The sequence below is a fragment of the Agelaius phoeniceus genome, chromosome 22 (assembly GCF_051311805.1).
Source record: "Agelaius phoeniceus isolate bAgePho1 chromosome 22, bAgePho1.hap1, whole genome shotgun sequence".
Taxonomy (NCBI): Eukaryota; Metazoa; Chordata; class Aves; order Passeriformes; family Icteridae; genus Agelaius; species Agelaius phoeniceus.
The window spans coordinates 4879339-4896437 of record NC_135286.1 but is presented as its reverse complement, the minus strand read 5'-3'; the positions used below and the strand labels follow the sequence as shown (position 1 = coordinate 4896437).

At 51.7% G+C, this 17099-nt stretch overlaps 1 protein-coding gene across 6 annotated transcripts in view; it reads left to right on the top strand.

Annotated features, from left to right (window-relative positions):
• The window catches only part of SCMH1 (Scm polycomb group protein homolog 1), a 64003-nt gene that overhangs the window by 31441 nt on the left and 15463 nt on the right, over positions 1-17099 (top strand). For 5 of the 6 annotated variants that reach the window (XR_013185009.1, XM_077189795.1, XM_077189796.1 and 2 more), the window contains 5 exons: positions 95-338; positions 10766-10998; positions 11556-11682; positions 12684-12884; positions 13475-13660. Coding sequence is in view for 5 of the 6 variants with exons in the window: in XM_077189795.1 (XP_077045910.1) it covers positions 95-338; positions 10766-10998; positions 11556-11682; positions 12684-12884; positions 13475-13660 (991 nt within the window). In the remaining variant the exon portion in view is untranslated. The remainder of the gene's footprint in view (positions 1-94; positions 339-10765; positions 10999-11555; positions 11683-12683; positions 12885-13474; positions 13661-17099) is intronic. The other variant, XM_077189798.1, reaches the window with a different exon arrangement.

Genomic DNA, 17099 nt, shown 5'->3' with positions numbered 1-17099 from the left:
CTTGTGGAGTTGAGTTTGCTGGTGAGGGCACAGCCCTGGTGTGGGGAGGCACTGCCATATCCCCTTTGAGCATATATTCCACTTCTTCTTGTAGGAACCACCATCTCCTTCCCAAAACTTCTTCAAGACAGGTATGAAGCTGGAGGCAGTGGACAGGAAGAACCCTCACTTCATCTGCCCGGCCACCATTGGGGAGGTGAGAGGTTCTGAGGTCCTGATAACATTTGATGGCTGGAGAGGTGCCTTCGATTACTGGTGCCGATATGATTCCCGGGACATCTTTCCCGTAGGCTGGTGTTCGCTGACTGGAGATAATCTGCAGCCCCCTGGTACAAAAGGTAAGGCCCACGTTGTTTTTTAGCTGTCTTGGCTCCTCCACTCAGCTCTCAAAGAGCAGCAAAGCAGGCAGAGACTGGCAGCAAGGACACCTGGGTGCTCTTGTCTGGTTTTTGTGCAGCTTCGTGCGTGGTAAAGGTACAGGTGATCAGACCCATAGCACTGGAACAGCCTGGCTGTCCATAAAGCTGGGCAGGATGATGGCTCTGGGGAGGGATGGTGCTGTACAACTTTGCTGAGGTCTGCTCCTCTCCAGGAATTCCCTTGAAGTTTTTCCTGCGCCTTTGAACCACATTTTCCTGTGCAGTTTGTCTCAGGGGGAATAATGAGAAGTGTGAAGCTGCAGGACTGCGCCTCTTTGTGCTTGGGGCAGTTTTCTTGGTGTGCCTTTGCTGTGAACAAAGCAGGTGTGGAGCAGGTTGTGCCTGCCTTGTTCTTAGGGCTGTGATTGTTGGGTAGGAGCAGTGCTGGGGAATTTGATGCCTTGCAAATGGCTGAGCAATGGCTGGTTTGATTCTCAAGACCTGTCTCAAGCTCTCTCACATCACAGTTGTGTTTGGGCTCAGGAGGGCTGTCACTGTCCCCAGGCACATCCCTCTGGCATTTACTGGCTGGCCAGCCCTGCACATGGCTGGTCAATGAAATGAGGGGCAGGAGAACAGCATCTCTGCCAGAGCTGAAGGATTGCTTAGGAAAGGCATTTCTCTGACAGGACTGTTCCTCTTGGAAGTCCTGGGTCAGCTCATGCTGCCCTGTGTCCCTGGCATGGGCCAGGTCTGAGCTCAGGGCTGGTCTCAGTGGATTGCCTGAGGTGATCTGTGTGCAAGCCAAGCTGTGAGCACCCCTTGGCTGAAGATGATTCCTCTTTATCTTGGATTTCTACATTTTGCCTTGCTGTTCCCAGCCTCTCCCTCTCTTCTTGCTGGTTGCTGTGTCCCAGCTGCTGCTGCCCTGCAGGCTCTGCAGAGCACTGGGGCCCTCTTGGGCAGTGGCTGAGTCCTCCAGTGGTGCCCTGGTGCTCTCACCAGGCATCTCCAGGGTGCCTCTCAGGTACTGCACGAGTGGCTCAAGACATGTTTGTGTTTGGTGGGAGCTTTCCTGCCAGTAATCAGGGGGTGGAAGGTTTCAGGAGAGCAGTGGAAGCCTCCTCAGGAGAAGTGGGAGCCTGTCTGACCCTCAGCCCCAGCACAGGCAGCTCTGATCCTCCCCAGCCTCCTCCTGCCAGGGGCTGAAGCTGTGAGTGAGCAGAGCCCAGTCACTTATCCAGAAACAAGATCCCATTGTGCCATCCCTTGGCAAGTGGTTGGGATGGCTTCTCCCTTTCCCACTGGCTCCATGTGCAGTCACTCTGCACTTCCTGCTCGTGTACAAAAATAGTGACCCCCAAAAAGTCACATCTCTCCACGCACAGGCAGAGGCAGCCCTCACCCTCAGGCAGATTTCTGCTCTCTTTCTCCTTTTTTTTCAACTCCTGGGACAAGAGCAGGGGTTGGCAAGGGTTGCATGAGCCATGTAAAAATGCCAGGGAGTTGAGATCAGCCTTGTCTTTGTGCTTTTGCTTCTCCCTCTGTGACTGTCTGCTCCCTCTCCTGACCAAGAATTTCTGACTTGCACTTTGTGGGATTAAACCAAAAGAACAGAGTAGTGGGAGCTTTCTCTAATGAAATTCCTCCTGTGTTTCCTCAGCCCTGCTGTGGTGGAGGGTTGAGCACAGTCCTTCCAGACCTGAGAGTGCTGCTCTTGGCAGGGTGGGAGGATGCATCACCACAGAGGAATTGCTTTTTCCTTGAGCTGCACTAAACCTTCTCCATGTGCCAGCCTGCAGGACCATGTGGGGGAGTCAGGCAGTTTCCCTTTCCTGGTGGGAATTCCTCTCAAAGAGGACTGGAGAGACATGCAGGCAGTCAGCTGCTGCTGTGGTAAACTGGTCTGTGCTCATTTACTGGGCTGACTGTGGGGAAGGTGGGGAGTCCTGTGAAGAGTTAACTCCATGGAGAATGAGTAACCCCGTGGCTTCCTGGGGCTGAGCAAAAAGAGGCCTCGTGGAATGAGCTCATGTTCAAGGGAAGCACAACTTCAAAGAGGGCAGGCATGTTTATTTAATGCTGGTAACTCCAGTCAGCTCTAATCTGTCTGTGCTGCTGGCTGCCAGCAGAAGTGGAGGAGTGCAGGGCTTCTCCATGGTCCTTCTCCATCTCCAGGGCCTCCCAGTCCTCCCAGCAGTGTTAGCTTAGCTGGAGCTGCTGGAGCTGGAGCCCAGCCAGCCACTCCATGGAGCTTTCATTAGGCCATGTGTGTGTGTTAAAGAAGGAAAGGGAGGTCAAGCAGCAAGGAGGAGCAGCCTGCATGCCTGTGCTTGGTAATTGCACTGCTGTCTGCTGGCTGTGCAGTGCCTGTGGGCTCCTGGGATCTCCTGGTGCTCCTGTCTGGATGCTGCACACCTTGGGGCTGGGGGATCCAAGCCAACAACACCACACGGGGAAATGGAGCTCTGGGAGTGCCTGTGGTGGGTCCTGGTCCTCTCTCCACTCCAGGGATGGATGTTGGCTCTGCTGGGCTACAGAGCAAGGCAGAATGTGGGAGAGCTCATCCTGTGCACCCACAGCTTCCCCAGCTCAGCCTGGCAGCTGCTGAGGGAGGCAGGTCCCAGTGGCTGGCCCAGAGGAGAGGAGTTCTGTGTGTGTGCAGCAAACTTTCCTCAGCACACCACCCACACCAGTGGGGTGCTCCCAGGGATGTCCATTGGCCAGGAATCCCTACTCCACTCTGCATATGTGGTGTACAGCACCTTACATGTCTTTTCATGCCTCTTATACGTGTACTTTTTTACCTTAAATACATATCTGTACCTTAAATACACATCTGTACATACCTTTTAGGAATATAAGGGGAGGTGGACTTTCTGTTCAGCTGAGTGCTGGCTGGGAGCTCTGCTCAGAGGGTTTAGAGTCAGAGAACATCCTGGGCTGGAAGGGATCCACAAGGATCATCAAGGCCAGCTCCTGGCCCAGCACAGGACAGCCACAATCAAAGCAGCCTGAAAGGATCTTGCCCACACACACATACAGACACCAGTGTTCCTTAAGCTGCTCCCATGTTTCATGTGGTACTGGGAGGGCAGGGGAGTACTGTCCCCTTGAGCACAGGGCAGCAGGGACACAGGTAAAGCCCTCACTGTATCTCAGAAGGTGCCTGTGCTATTCCTCCATCCTGGCTGATGCCAGGTTGCTCTGGACTCCTGATGGGTTTGCTGCCCCCTGTTCCACCCTTCTGGATGCTCTGGGACAGAGAGAGGGGTGACTGTGCTGTGGGAGAGGGGCAGCAGTGAAAGGGTTAAGGTTGGCAGGCAGAGCTGGAAGCTGCTCCAGCTCTGGAATTTGGAGGACTGGAATTGCTGCCTTGGCAGCAGCCCAGCTGGCAGAGAGCCCCAAGCCCAGGCAGGCAGGGCAGAGCTAACACAGAGCTCATCCTCTGCCACCATGCCAGGGCACTGGGGGCACTGCTCAGTGCCTGCACAGGTCTGTGTGTGCCCTCAGACCCTGCTCCCTCTGCTTGCAGAGCAGGCACATGGGAGTAGTTTTAGAAGTTACCAAGGGGATAGGCTGAAGGGGAGCTCCATCCACCCTGGGCTCACAGCTCTGTGTTACCCTGGAACCAGAGCTGCCTGCTGGGGCTGCTGCACTGACTCCAGAGGGTTACAAGATGCTGATCCTGGACAGAAAGTTCATGAAGTTCTTCATTTCTCACCACCACTGCTGCCATGTGATTTGTTGTTTAACTGCTTTGTCTCCTCAAAGGAAGATGATGATCAGCTGCTAGGTTTCCTGCCCAGGGGCAAAGGTAATGTGTATTTTACTATTTTATTTTGGACATTGCTTGGTTTCTCTTCCTTCTTCAGGGTGAGAACATAGTGGTGGGAAGAGGAGCCTCATCAGGAGTAGTTGGCAGGGTAACAGCTCAGGTGAGCTCCTGTGCATTCCTGCTTGGAGGAGATGGGAAAATATTAATGAATTACTGTCTCTTTAGGACTGAGCTGGGATCTGGAGCTCACACATTAAGCTGGGTGACATTGCTTTGCACTGGCATGGCTGGTTTGGGGACCACACAGTCGAGCTTATGCACCAACAGGAGGAGGAAGGAGGGTACACAGAGCAGTTCAGGTGTTTATCCATGAGGGTAACACACAAACAGCCCTGGAGCCTGCATGTGCTGCCTCTGAGGCTGCTCTTGGAAGATCCCAAGAAAATCTTTTGAGCTATTTGGAGCACAGAGCCCAGGCTCTTAGCAGTGACCCTGGCTCAGCTTGGATGGTGTCCTGGAGTACACATGTGGGATTTGGAGGTTTGGGGGCTTGGTAAGGGAACCCAGCACTGCAAGAGGCCCTGGGGTGCTGACAGTGCCTGTGGCTCAGCAAACACCAGATGGGAACCATGGCATATCAGAGACCTGAGGGTACTGAGTGATGTCCTGACAGGAGCCTCTGAGAAAAGGAACTGACCTGGCAGAAGCAGTTTCCTCTGGTCTCCAGCCTGTCCTTACTCTCAGTGTCTACACCTTCCTCTCAACTTGACTTTTCCTCATGTTTTATTTTGAAATGTTTCATATCCCAGAGAACCTGGGTTTTGTTTAGGATGTTTCCTTCCCCTTTCCACTGTGCTTCCTGGCCCAAAACAGAGTTTCAATGTCTCAGGGTGTTACTGAGCCTTGGCAGGAGGTTGAACACTCCACACCTTGTTTCTGCTTGTCACCATATTCCAGCCTTGGTGGCAGGAACTTGGTCACCCTTTAAATTCCAGGATTTGGAGTCTTGTTCTTAATCCCTGTCTTTGCAGGGAGCCTGTGTCTCCCACCCTTGCTCCTGTGTTGTGTCTGCCATGTCTGCTGAGAGCTCAGGACAATCCAAGCCTGGAGCCTTCCCAGGGCCTCTATTTCTGTCCCAGTTGTGCTCATGGTGGCCAGTGATGATGGTCTCTGCTTTGGGAAGAATCACAGGGCTTTGAAGCTTTCCCATTTTACTCTGGGACAAGCAATGAGCTCCAGTTCCTGTCCAGCTCCAACCTTCAGGATGTCTGGGATTGAAATGCCTCACGCAGGGAAGTTCAGCCAGATCTCAACAAGATTTCTGCTCTCTGGCAAATTTGTTTATCTTAAATGGGTCTGTTTAACCTCTTTGAGTGCTGCTTCTGCCTGGGAAGTGCTGAAGATGGACAAGGGGCAGTGAGCACCAAAGAAGCACAGGAGAGTGGCCTGCAGGACACCTGTCACAGTGGGCATGAGTGGTGTGCTCAGAAATCTCCCCCTGCACTTCAGGACACTGCAGGGGCCATTGTGGACATCTCCACGTAGAAGCACATGAACTACAGCTGCATCTGAGAGTACAGAGCCCTTGGCACAGAAAATGGGAATTTGGGATTTGTGCTCCTGCTGCTCTTGGTAAATGAACCTTGTAAATACAAGAGAGAAAGGCAGGAAACCTTTCTGCAACTTCAAGCTTTTCTGTTCCATATTTTTGTATGTTTTGACTTTGTAATTCTTGTCCCAAGGACATCATTTTGTCTTCTTCAAGCTGTGACAAGTCTCAAATAAGCTGATGGGTGACAAATGTTGCTTCCAAGCATTGACTAACCCTCAGAGTGTGGATGGCAACTGTGCAGAGTCTCCTGTAATCAATAGTTTGAGTCCCAGTGTGGTGGGCAGCTGCAGGTGCCTTGTATCAGCTGATGGAATATTTTGGCATTAGGAAGTAGAGCCTGAAATCAGGAATTCTCTGTCAAGTCTCTTTGTTTCTGCAGAAAGCTCAAAACTCTTGTTTAAACTAATCTTTCAATGGGGAATAACATCATCAGTGGTGCCCAGCTTCTCTTTGGCTCTGAGCTCAGCTGTGTTTGAGCTGCATTTTCAGGGTGATGTTTCTCACTGTGCCAAATGGATCCAATGCCAGCCAGCCTCCTCCTCCTCCTCCTCCATGTCTGCCATTGTCCTGGATGCCTGTGTGACCCAAAACAAGACAGTTCAGCCAGCAGAAAATTCCCAGTGATTAGTTTTTGTCCCCTTAATGAGCTGAAATAGCCATGAGTTCAGATTCAGGTCAGAAAGGAGCTCAGGGTTGCATGGCTCAACTCCTGCAAAGCAAGGCCAGCTTTAGATTGCTCAGAGCTCAGGTGAGCAACAAAGCTGTGGCACAGAGATGCTGCTTTACTCAGGAAGAGTTGATTTTTTAAGTAAGAGAGGCTCCACTTGATTTTCTGAAAATACGGCTCCTCTTAGTGGTTTGCACAAGGAAAAAGAAAGTGAGGATGTCTCTGGCAGCTGCTCGTTGTTGGGCTGGCCCTGTCACCAGCTGAATCATAGAATGACAGAATGTCCTGAGCTGGAAGGACCCACAGGATCAGCCAGTCCAGCCCCAAGCCCTGCCCAGAGCCCCCAGCAAGCCCAGCCTGGGCATCCCTGGAGCTCTGGCAGCCTCGGGGCCGTGCCCATTCCCTGGGCAGCCTGGGCAGTGCCCAGCACCCTCTGGGGGAAGAGCCTTGCCCTGAGCTCCAGCCTGAGCCTGATGCCTCAGGTTTAGTTTTTCTATTTTTCAGGTTCTGTGCTGCTTTAGTGTGTGGGTCTGGGATTCACATTATGGGATGGTGAGCTCTGTGCACAGAGCAGGGACACAAAACAATTCCTGCTCCAGCTGGGCACCAAGGACAAATGACCCAAATCTCAGCCCCAGAGCACAAACAGTGTGGGCTGGAGAGAGAAAAACAAGCAGGGTGGGACTGCAGGGGCTAAAGCTGGAATGGGACAATGAACTGCAAGATGCAAATGGAGCAGAACTGATCCAAGGGAGAGACCCCGTGCCCGGCCGTGCATTTTGGGGCCATTTTGGTTCATCTTGGGTGCAGCCCTGGCTGGGCTCTGGTGCTGCCCAAGGTGCATCCATTGAGGACTTTTAATAAATCCCTGCTTTATTCTTTAACTCCATCCAGTCTCTGCTCTAGCTCAGCCTACAGAAAGCATTGAGCTGCCCTGGCCCAGCTCCAGCCGTGCCCTGGCTGCTGTCCCTGGCCCAGAGCAGGGATGGGAGCTGCCCCTCGGGAGGAGCTGCAGATCCCTGAGCTCTGCCCTCACTGTGCCCTGCTCCAGCTGCACACACCAAGAGCCCTCAGCTGCTCCTCCTGCGGCCCCTCCTGACCCTTCAGCATCTCTGTGGCCCCTCTTTGGACACTCTCTGATAGCTCTAGATCCTTAATGATTAAGATGTAATAATAATAAGAATAAGATGCAGTAAATTGAAGCTTTTGGCAGTTAAAGGAGACTTTGGCAGTGCTCAGAGCTGTGAGATAATCCTGCTTGCTGGGCACAGCTGTTTCCACCTCTGGAGCTCTGTGGGTGCTGGGCTGAGTGCTGGGCACTGATCCCTGCATAGCAATCCTGTGTTTCTGGACCACATCTGCATGACAGGAGGGGCTGAAGTCCTGCAGGAAAATAACAGGTACCTGAAAAGAAGCTACAGGCTCCTTTAGGGAGCATCCAGTCACTGGAAGTGGTGCCTTGGGGGTGAGGCAGAGTGTGGCCAGCTGTAACCCTGTGCTTTGGGGGCTGCACCATTGATGTGCAGGTTCAGCTGGTGGGAGGACTCTGCTCCGTGCATCTGCTAGGGCAGGAGAAATGTATTAGCACAGCCTGGTGTTTGCTCAGATCCTGGTTCAAATCCAAGAAAAAAGCCAGGCAAGTCTGCTGAATCGTGGGAGGATAAGACCTCATTTCATTAAATCACTGCAGGTCAGAAAAATGTCTGTGCATTGCATCAGTCTGATGGAATCAGCCCCAGGGAAAACATCAGTGCCTGTCCAGGGCTGTGCCCAGGGCTGTGCTCAGCAGCACTGCTGGGCACACAGCACCAATCTAGGTCACAGTCTGGGTCTCTCTGGCCTGAGCTGGCTGCACATTTAGATGTAATTTAGCCTGTTTCAGTGAACAGCCTCCCTTGCTGTGGCAGCTCCTCCATCCCTGCAGGAGCTGTGGCTGCAGAGGGACCAGGGATGTGCTGCCAGGGGCACAGGCACAGTGGGAACTCCTCTGGGTGGCTGAATGACATGAGGTGTCCCATCAGGGGATCTGCATGCACCCAGTTATGGGCTTTTATTGTCCAAATCCCAAAGCCAATTCTTCAAGCCTGGCAAATTACTGTGATGTGTACTGTCTTTACAGCTGAAGTGGGCAACAGATTTTTCTTGCATTTATTTCACCAAAAGATGAAATCACTTATTATAATCACTTACTAACATAAGATTACACAGTGAAAGCTTGCACCAGGAGTTCATCTGACAGCAGTCTCCTTTTTCCTGGCAGTGAGTTCTCAGTGGTGTGGTCCCAGCCTGGGAGCAAAGGGTGCAGTCCAGCTGCTCTGCCTGCTGCATGCCAGCTTCCCAAATGCACCATTTCTCTGGGTTTGTTACTAGTAAAACTGAGAAAACATGTTTGCCTCACAGCTTGTCTGTAGAATTCTCAATTTTTCCTCCACATTAGAGAAACCTCATTGTGGCACAGCTTGGTTTAGACACTGAGTGTTGTGCAGATCTCAAATGAAATGCTCCCTGCCCTGGCTTCCACATCCTTTTGATATTTAAGTTTCTTTGAAGTATGGAGAGTTTTAGAATCATGGATTGGTGTAGGTTGGAAGGGACCTTAAATCCCATCCCATTCCACCCCTGCCATGGCAGGGACACCTCCCATTGTCCCAGGCTGCTCCAAGCCCTATCCTTGGGCACTGCCAAGGATTCAGGGGCAGCCACAGCTTGTGGGATTCTAATAAATACAAACATTTCTCTGCTGAGATCAGTCACTGCACACCTGAAGCCAGAGGCCCCAGGATTCCATGATCAGCACCTGCCTTACCTGTGCCATTCCTCCCTGCAGCTCAGTGCCAGGTGTCACCTGGAGCAGGTGGCACTTCTGGAGTACCATCAGCTCTAAGAAGCACCTGAGCTATCACACTCATTTTATTAACAGCAAAATAATCTTGCTTTTAACACTAACAGCTCAGACAAAAAGTAGTAAAACCCTGTTTCTGCCACAGTCCCTGTGTCTGCCTGACACAAAAAAGTCTTTATTCAGGAAGTCAGATAGATCCTGATGACTGTGGAGCTCTTCTCAGCTTCTGATACAGAATGCTAATGCACGAAAGCAAGGAAATAAAATTAAAACTAAACATGCCCACATGGCAAGCAGAATGGGGCTGGATCCTGGATGCACTCTGTGATTTGGGTTGGAAGGAACCTTAAATCTCACCTCATTCCAACCCCCTGCCATGGCAGGGACACCTTCCACTGTCCCAGGGTGCTCCAAGCCCTGTCCAACCTGGCCTTGGACACTGCCAGGGATCCAGGGGCAGCCACAACTTCATTGTGCCAGGGGAATAAATCCCTGCTCACAGTAACTGCTCCTAAAACCTCGTTACAGAAACCTTAAAAATCTCTGTATATGCCCACAGTTGTGCCATCCTGGTATCAGTCTTTAATTGTACTTTGTTTCCTTGGCTAAGACTTTTTTCCTTAACTACAAAGCCCCTGATTTCAAAAGTTTGCCTGTGTTTTTTCCTAATTCCTTGCCCCTATGTTGAAGTTTCCAGATATGAGAAACAAGACATCCTAAAGACCACTCTGCAGTTTTCATAATGCAGCAGGATTTTGGTTTGTTTCTTTTTAGCAGAAATTTAAAACAGAAGGAAATACTGGTCTGCTAGGCTGGGCCAGCATATCTCTGGCCTTTAGCAAGCTTGGGAAAGATGATTGAACAAATTTAGGGGATGTGTGGGCAAGTCTAACAGAAACCTGATTTTGTGATGGAAAGAATAAGATAAGAAGGAGCACACCTGCCCCTGGTAGTTTGTGGAGGGGCAGGGCAGCTGGTCCAGCAGAGATGAGCTATTGCTCAGGACCAGGAGCAGTAATCCCTGCAGGCAGGGAGGGTGGAGCTGCTCCCTTCCACTGCAGTTTGCTGGCAATTTAGGAACAGATTTGACATCAGCCTTGAGAGAGGGGATTTCCAGTGTTTGCAGCACTGGTTCTGTGACTGTCAGACAGGTCTTGGCGGATCCCTCCCTAGGAATGCTCTCAGAGCCTTTTCCGTGGCCATTGGCAGGTCACTACTTGCAGAAGGAAGAGATGTAGGTGCCAGTTATTTTCAGGAAGGAAGGTATGGCTGCAAGCATGATCCTTCTGGAGTTCAGCCCCTCCAGGTTAAGCCCCAGTGTCCCCCAGCTCGAGTTCTGAGCTGGGGATCCATGTGTTTGGTTTTGACTCTGGCATGGAGAGCAGTCCCCCCCCACCCAGGGGTCTGGGAGTTCTCCAAGTTTTTCCATGTGTATAAAGATGGAGGCTGCTCTTGTTTTGATTCTCACCTGATTTAATTACATTTGCTTTTTCTCTTTTTATTTCAGTTGTGATTCCAAAGAGCCCTTTACCTGCCTCCGAAGTAAACTCGGAGAAACCTAGCATGCACAGTAGCACAAAGGCTGGTTTGGGGCATCAACAAGGGCAAAGGCGTCGCAAAACAGGGAAGAAGCGTGGTCGAACGACCAAAACACTAATCCACCACCCCATGCCTACACCCTCCAAGTCAGTGGAGCCTTTGAAATTCCCCAGAAAGAGAGGCCCCAAGCCTGGCAGTAAGGTAAAAGCTGATGCTGATGCAGGCGGGTGAACAGCAGGTGCTGCAGGTCCTGCCATGGGTTGGTGCATGCGTGTGTTTGTGCACGTCTGGCTCAGCCTCTGGCTGTGTGACTGCAGCAAGTAGGAGAGCAGAGGGGTGTGTGGGCTGGGAGTGTCCTCAGAGCCCAGCCCCAGAGCTGTAGAGAATGTCTGTGTCCTAAAGATCATTTCCATCAAGAATCCGTGTCTTTGGAAGTGCATTGGCTGTGGAGTAGCATGGCAGATGCTGGGAGCATGACAGGATGGCCAAAGGGTAGAGTAAGCTCTCCTGTCCTTTGTGTGTGGCTAGTCTGAGTCAAACAGAGGTGGCAGATCCCAGGCTCGTTATTTTTTAGGGTTGTGGTTTGTAAAATATGCACATATTGATTACTAGGTTCTTGAGACACCCCGTCATCACCATCAGAAATGTGTCATGTTCCACAGTGCCTTGTCTGTTGGATGCAGAGGAGAGAGTGTAGTGATCATGGGTGGTAAAGGAGAGCAGGGGTAAAAGGAGAAATATCTCCTCTTTTTCTGCAGAGGAAACCTAGGACATTGCTGAACCCAGCACCCACCTCTCCAACAACCAGTACCCCAGAGCCAGACACAAGCACTGTGCCCCAGGACGCTGCTACAATCCCCAGCTCTGCCATGCAGGCTCCCACAGGTAAGGAGGGTCTTGGACCACGTTCTTGACAGGATTGCACAGTTAGGAGCTGCAGCAGGCAGGCAGCAACACCCTGAGAGAGTCCCATTTCTGCCTAAGCCTGTAAAGCAGCAATCCTTACCACTCCAGAAGGGCTGGCCTGAGAGAGGCACATGAGTCCAGAGCAGCTGTTCATTTATCTTTCTATTGGAAATAATGAAGTAGGAAGATTGCAAGCCCACTTGTTGAGTACAAGGACCACTTTCCCCTGCATGCTGGTGACTCCACAGCTCTCCAGATACATTTGTGGTCTGTTGTGCCCTGGGGCAGTCAGGTGTGCAGAACCCCTTGTGAGTCCCACACCATGCAAGGCACAGCTGCTGGAAGTGCACAGGGGGCAGAGGAGGTGCTGAAGGACTGATCTGCCCAGGTCCAGCCAGGATATCAAGGAACACAGGGACAGGAGGGAATAGGGGAGGAGGAGGAGCAGCAGTGAAGAGTCTATGCACTGCTACAGCTGAGGATGAATCTGGTCAGGAAAGTCTAATGCAAAGCTGTTTTTGACATGTTGAGTCAAGCACTGGATATGGGCTGAGCCCTCTGTTTCCCCAGAATGTAATTGGCCAGTTTTCAGAAGAACCTAAAGAAGCCAGTTTCCCTAAAAAGGAAACACTGTGGGAACCTCTAGAAAGTGGGGGCTGCATTCCTTCTTCCCCTCTGAACATCACAGCCACCTTACCTGGCTGGCATGGAAACCACTTTACAGCCTGGCTGCAGGGGAGAGCATGGGAGAAACAGCAGCAGTTTGGAAGGTGAGCATGAGGCAGGAAGATTTTGGAGGGGATTCCTTCCCCTCTAGAAGCGGCTCCACTGTGAGGATGCAGTCAGGCAGTCGTGGTGGATTCCACTTTGTCAGTGATTGGACAGTCTTAATATCTCAGCATCTCTCAGGTTGGATTTTAGGCATCTGTTTCTTGCTTTCTTGAGTGGGTTAACAGCAAACACATTTCTCATCTTGGCAGTTTGCATTTACTTGAACAAGAACGGCAGCACTGGGCCCCACCTAGACAAGAAGAAAATTCAGCAGCTGCCAGACCATTTTGGACCAGCTCGAGCTTCTGTTGTCCTGCAGCAAGCAGTACAGGCCTGCATTGATTGTGCTTATCATCAGAAAACAGTCTTCTCCTTCTTAAAACAAGGCCACGGGGGAGAGGTCATCTCAGGTGAGAACGGGCCCGCAGCACTTGGCCTCCAGAGAGGTTGTTGCAAGAATTCTCTCGTTGGAAGATGTCTGTCCTGAAGCTCGCTGCAGCCACAGGCCAGGGGCAGACACAAGAGTTCTGTCTTCTCTTTCTTGCCACACATGTGTGTCAGTGAAGCAACAGCTGGCGGCTGACTCAGAGCGGAGCAGTTCCCATGGCCCGCGGGCGCAGCTGCTGGAGCAGGCAGTGCTCAGCGCTGGCACCAGCCTGGGCAGCAATCCTGCCAGCCCTGGGAAGAGCCACAGCAGGGGGGATGCCACAGCTCCTCACGGACAGACAAGAAATAGGCCGGGTTTTATTTCTCCTTTAAGCCCGGGCCTAGCTGGATCTGCAGGCCCCTCCTGGAATCTTTTCCGTTCCCTCGGACGCGGCTCCCCCGGCCCCGTGCTGGGTGCAGCAGGCTGGTCCTGGCCTGCCCTGGCAGAGGAAGGCTTTGTTGGCTCTGAGAGCCCAGGATGCTGAGATCCAGGAGCTGCCTGTGCGGCCCTGGGCGTAGCCTCCCGCCCTGGCGGGGGGTTCACGTGTTGGGCTCTGTTTGTTTCTGTCTCCAGCTGTGTTTGATCGGGAACAGCACACTCTGAACCTGCCAGCAGTTAACAGTATCACCTACGTCCTCCGCTTCCTGGAGAAGCTGTGCCACAATCTGCGCAGTGACAACCTCTTTGGGAACCAGCCTTTCACTCAGAACAGCCACATGCAGCGCTCTCACCAGTACGACCACGACAGGTATCTACCAGGTAGGAGCTGGGGGGGGTGGCACTGTAGGGACTCAGGTTTGAGCTCTATCTCAGAAGGCAGGCTCCTGTTCCAGAGCCCTCTCCCAGGGTTCATTACATCACACCCAGTGTCCTGTACGTGCCCACAGGGCTCTTGTTGTGTAGGGTTCCAGTTGCATTTTCTGCCTGTCAGTTTGGTTCCCATCTCTGCTGGAGGTTTCCGCTCATCCGTGCTGTCTCCTTGTCTTCCCTCCTCCCCTCCTCATCCTCCAGTCCTTCCCACTTCCTGTGATCTGATTGTGGTGACTTCATACAGCTAGGAATTCAGGTGAAAGACTGCAGGAAAAGGGAGAGTGATAACATGCAGCAAGTAAACTGGAATTAGAAATGAATTGAAGCAGAGTGGTTTCCACACTGGCCGTGGATCTGCTGGCAGCAGCCAGGGCATCCAGCCCTGGTAACAACGTGGGGTTCCTGTTCAGGGGTGATGCTCATGCTCAATCTGAGGCAGAGGTGGTTTTGTTTTCCTTGGCATAGCATTGAAGCAGCTCCAGCTCACCCCAGCAAGACAGCTCATGCCACAGTGCAGATTGGCAGGCTGCAAAGCTGCTCTGAAGTAGAAGCAGTGGAAAACAAGCCCAGCAGTTCCCCCATAGGGCTGGGCAGTGGCAGCAGGCCTGGGGTGATGGCTGCCCCTCAGGCTGTCTGGGGGTTCTGGGGGAGCTCCTGCTCCAGGGGTGTCAGTTGTGGAGAGGATCAAAGCTGTCTGCACCCTCTTTGGTGCCTGACAAGTGCTGATTTCCTCTCCTGTCTTGATTTCTTCCCCCTCTAGTCAGCAAATATCTGTTGTGTTGTTTGAGGTCTTTCCAAACTTAATCCTTTGCATAATTATGGTTCTGGCAAGAAAAGCAAAAGTTGTATGAATGTAAAAGGATGGGCACTTAGGAAGAACTGTTTAAAGAGAAGTTGCTAAGCATGAGGTGTGGGAGCCACAGCCAAATGCCACAGTGCTTCCATTCATTGCACCTCACAAAGCACCTTAGGCAGAGTGTAGAGAGCAAAAGGATCTTCCCATCCTCTGCTTCCTCCTGGCTGGAGCCAGCAGGGCCAGGAGCAGAGGAGCTGTAGGATATGCAAGGACAGGAGCAGCATGACCAGGTACTGGGACTGGAGGCTTTCCCCTGAGGAACCCTCAATAGAAGCAATCCTCATGTTTCAGTACCCTGTCATCAGGAGAGAGAGCAAAACCTGAGTGAGAGGGGAAGCACCCAGCTCTGGCCATGGATCAGCTCTCACACAGAGTTTCCAGCCTCCATGAGAGGTCAGTGCCAAGAGTTGGGCTCTGCTGGGCAGAGTGGAAAAGCAGAAATCAGAATTCAGGGAAACTCAGGCAGAGCACCAGATCTGATAGGATGCTGAGACCTGCCCATCCTGAACTCTGATTCAGAGTGTTTGCAGCACTTAAAGAAAAACTAACCACAGTCAGAGGTGTGACAGCACCTAGTCCTGCAGTTCATCCTGATCTGTGAGCTTCTTGGGCATCTGCTCATGTAACCTTTCTCAGGCAGCTGCAAGAAGGTGATAACCTAATCTGTAGTGCTTCTGGTGAGGGCAGGGAAACAGTGCTGGTGATTTTGGGAACTTTGAGCTGGTCATGGAGGAATGAGGGTGGAGTCGTACATCCTTCAATCACACCAGATGTCAGGGCTGCTGTGGTCTCACCTTGAGCCCTGCATGTCCTGCTTGCTGTGTTTCCTCTCCAGGACAGGAATGTGTTGTATGGGGCTGGTTCTTCCAGCAGACAGCCACTGGTTGGGACTGGGAGCTGGTCTGAGTTCCCAGGCCAAAGTGGCTTTGCAGGAGCACCCTGTGGGTGCCATGGAGAGTTGGGGTGTGTGCCTGGGGCAGAGGGCAGGTCTGCAGTGTCCCTTAGCTCAGCAGTGTGCTGCCATTCACTGAATAAATGGAAATAAGGAGGAGCAGACTGAGCTGTGCATCAGGAACTGCCCTTTGCAGGGAGCTGATTGCTGTCCACAGCACCATGGACATGATGGGACCTGGGGCTGTCTGAAAGCACAGGACAGGAGGGACCTTCTGGGCCACAGAGGCTCCTGCTGCTACAGCACCACAGCACGTGGAGCTTCTTGGATTAACTCTGGAGTTGTGGATTTTGCTTTTCCGCTGGAGACTGCTCCAGGGTTTTATGCTGAGATTTTAGAAACTATGTTGTAATTTCCAGCCCCAATGTATTCTTGGGCAACTTGGTGTCTGTGTCTCCTGGTCTTAATATTGTCTTTTGGCTTAACTTGGTTCTCTTTCTTCTGGGAGTAGTTGCAGAGCAGTTGTAGCCCTCAGAGGAGTTCATATTCTCTGCTTTTTGCTCTCCTCAGAAAGTGTTGGTTTGACTTAAACTTCATGGGGTGGCCAGAGTGGCCCCCAGCACTCTGGGGAGGAGCTCGTGGGGACCTGGTGCCACAGCACTGACACCACCATGGTCACAGGAAATGTCTGTGCAGTCACTTGGAGTCACTGTGTCCTTGCAGCAGGCAGTGATCAGCCTGTCCTGGTCACATACACCATTCTTCTCATCACTGGTGTCACCTGCAGGTCATAAGGGACAGTGCTGCAAGTGCACATCTGGATTTAGCTGCTGGATTTTCCTCCTTGCTGGATATATATATATATATATACACATATCCTTCCTTCCTGATTTTAAATGCTGCTTTGTCTGACCTGACTTGGGAAGACATCAGCAGATTTCATTGGTAAATCTCTAAAATTTCTGCCAAAGTTATTGCAGTTATTAAATTACCCTGGGCTCAAGGGTGGTCCTCAGGCAGATTCACTCCCAGTCTCATGTTCCTTCTGAGTTGCTGCCAACAGCTTTACCTCCCAAATCAGATTTCTGTGCATAGAACAAGGCTCCTGGTAATTCATGTTCTGTCTCAGCTGGCTCTCAGTGTAACATCTTGCTGAATTCCAGGTGTATGAGGTTGATGTCTCTTCCCTCATGGCACAGATCAGGATTTCCCATCACAGGGAGGCTGTTGGGTTGGCCTCCTCTGATGAACACCTGCCATAGAATGTGCCCTGTGTATTTCCTGCCATGGTGCTGCTGAGGTCAGACCATGGTCATTTTATTGTAAAAATCATTTTTTCCACCTATTTTTTCAAATATTGCCACCACATTTCAAGTGACTCTCAGTAACACAGTGCTGAATTCTGTTAGAATTTACTGCAGCAGACCCAGAATTTCAGGTGCACTGGCATTCTTGGCTTCCTCTGCACCCCTAAGTCTCCAGTTTGAGGACATTCAGTTGTCTGACTTAGTCAGTGGTGGATATTTTAGTTTCTGTCCTGTTTCTTGTATCCTTAGAGCCCTGCCCCCAAGTGCTCAGCATGGCTGCAGCTGGAAGTGAATCCCAGAATGGTCTGGGTTGGAAGAGACCTTAAAGCTCCT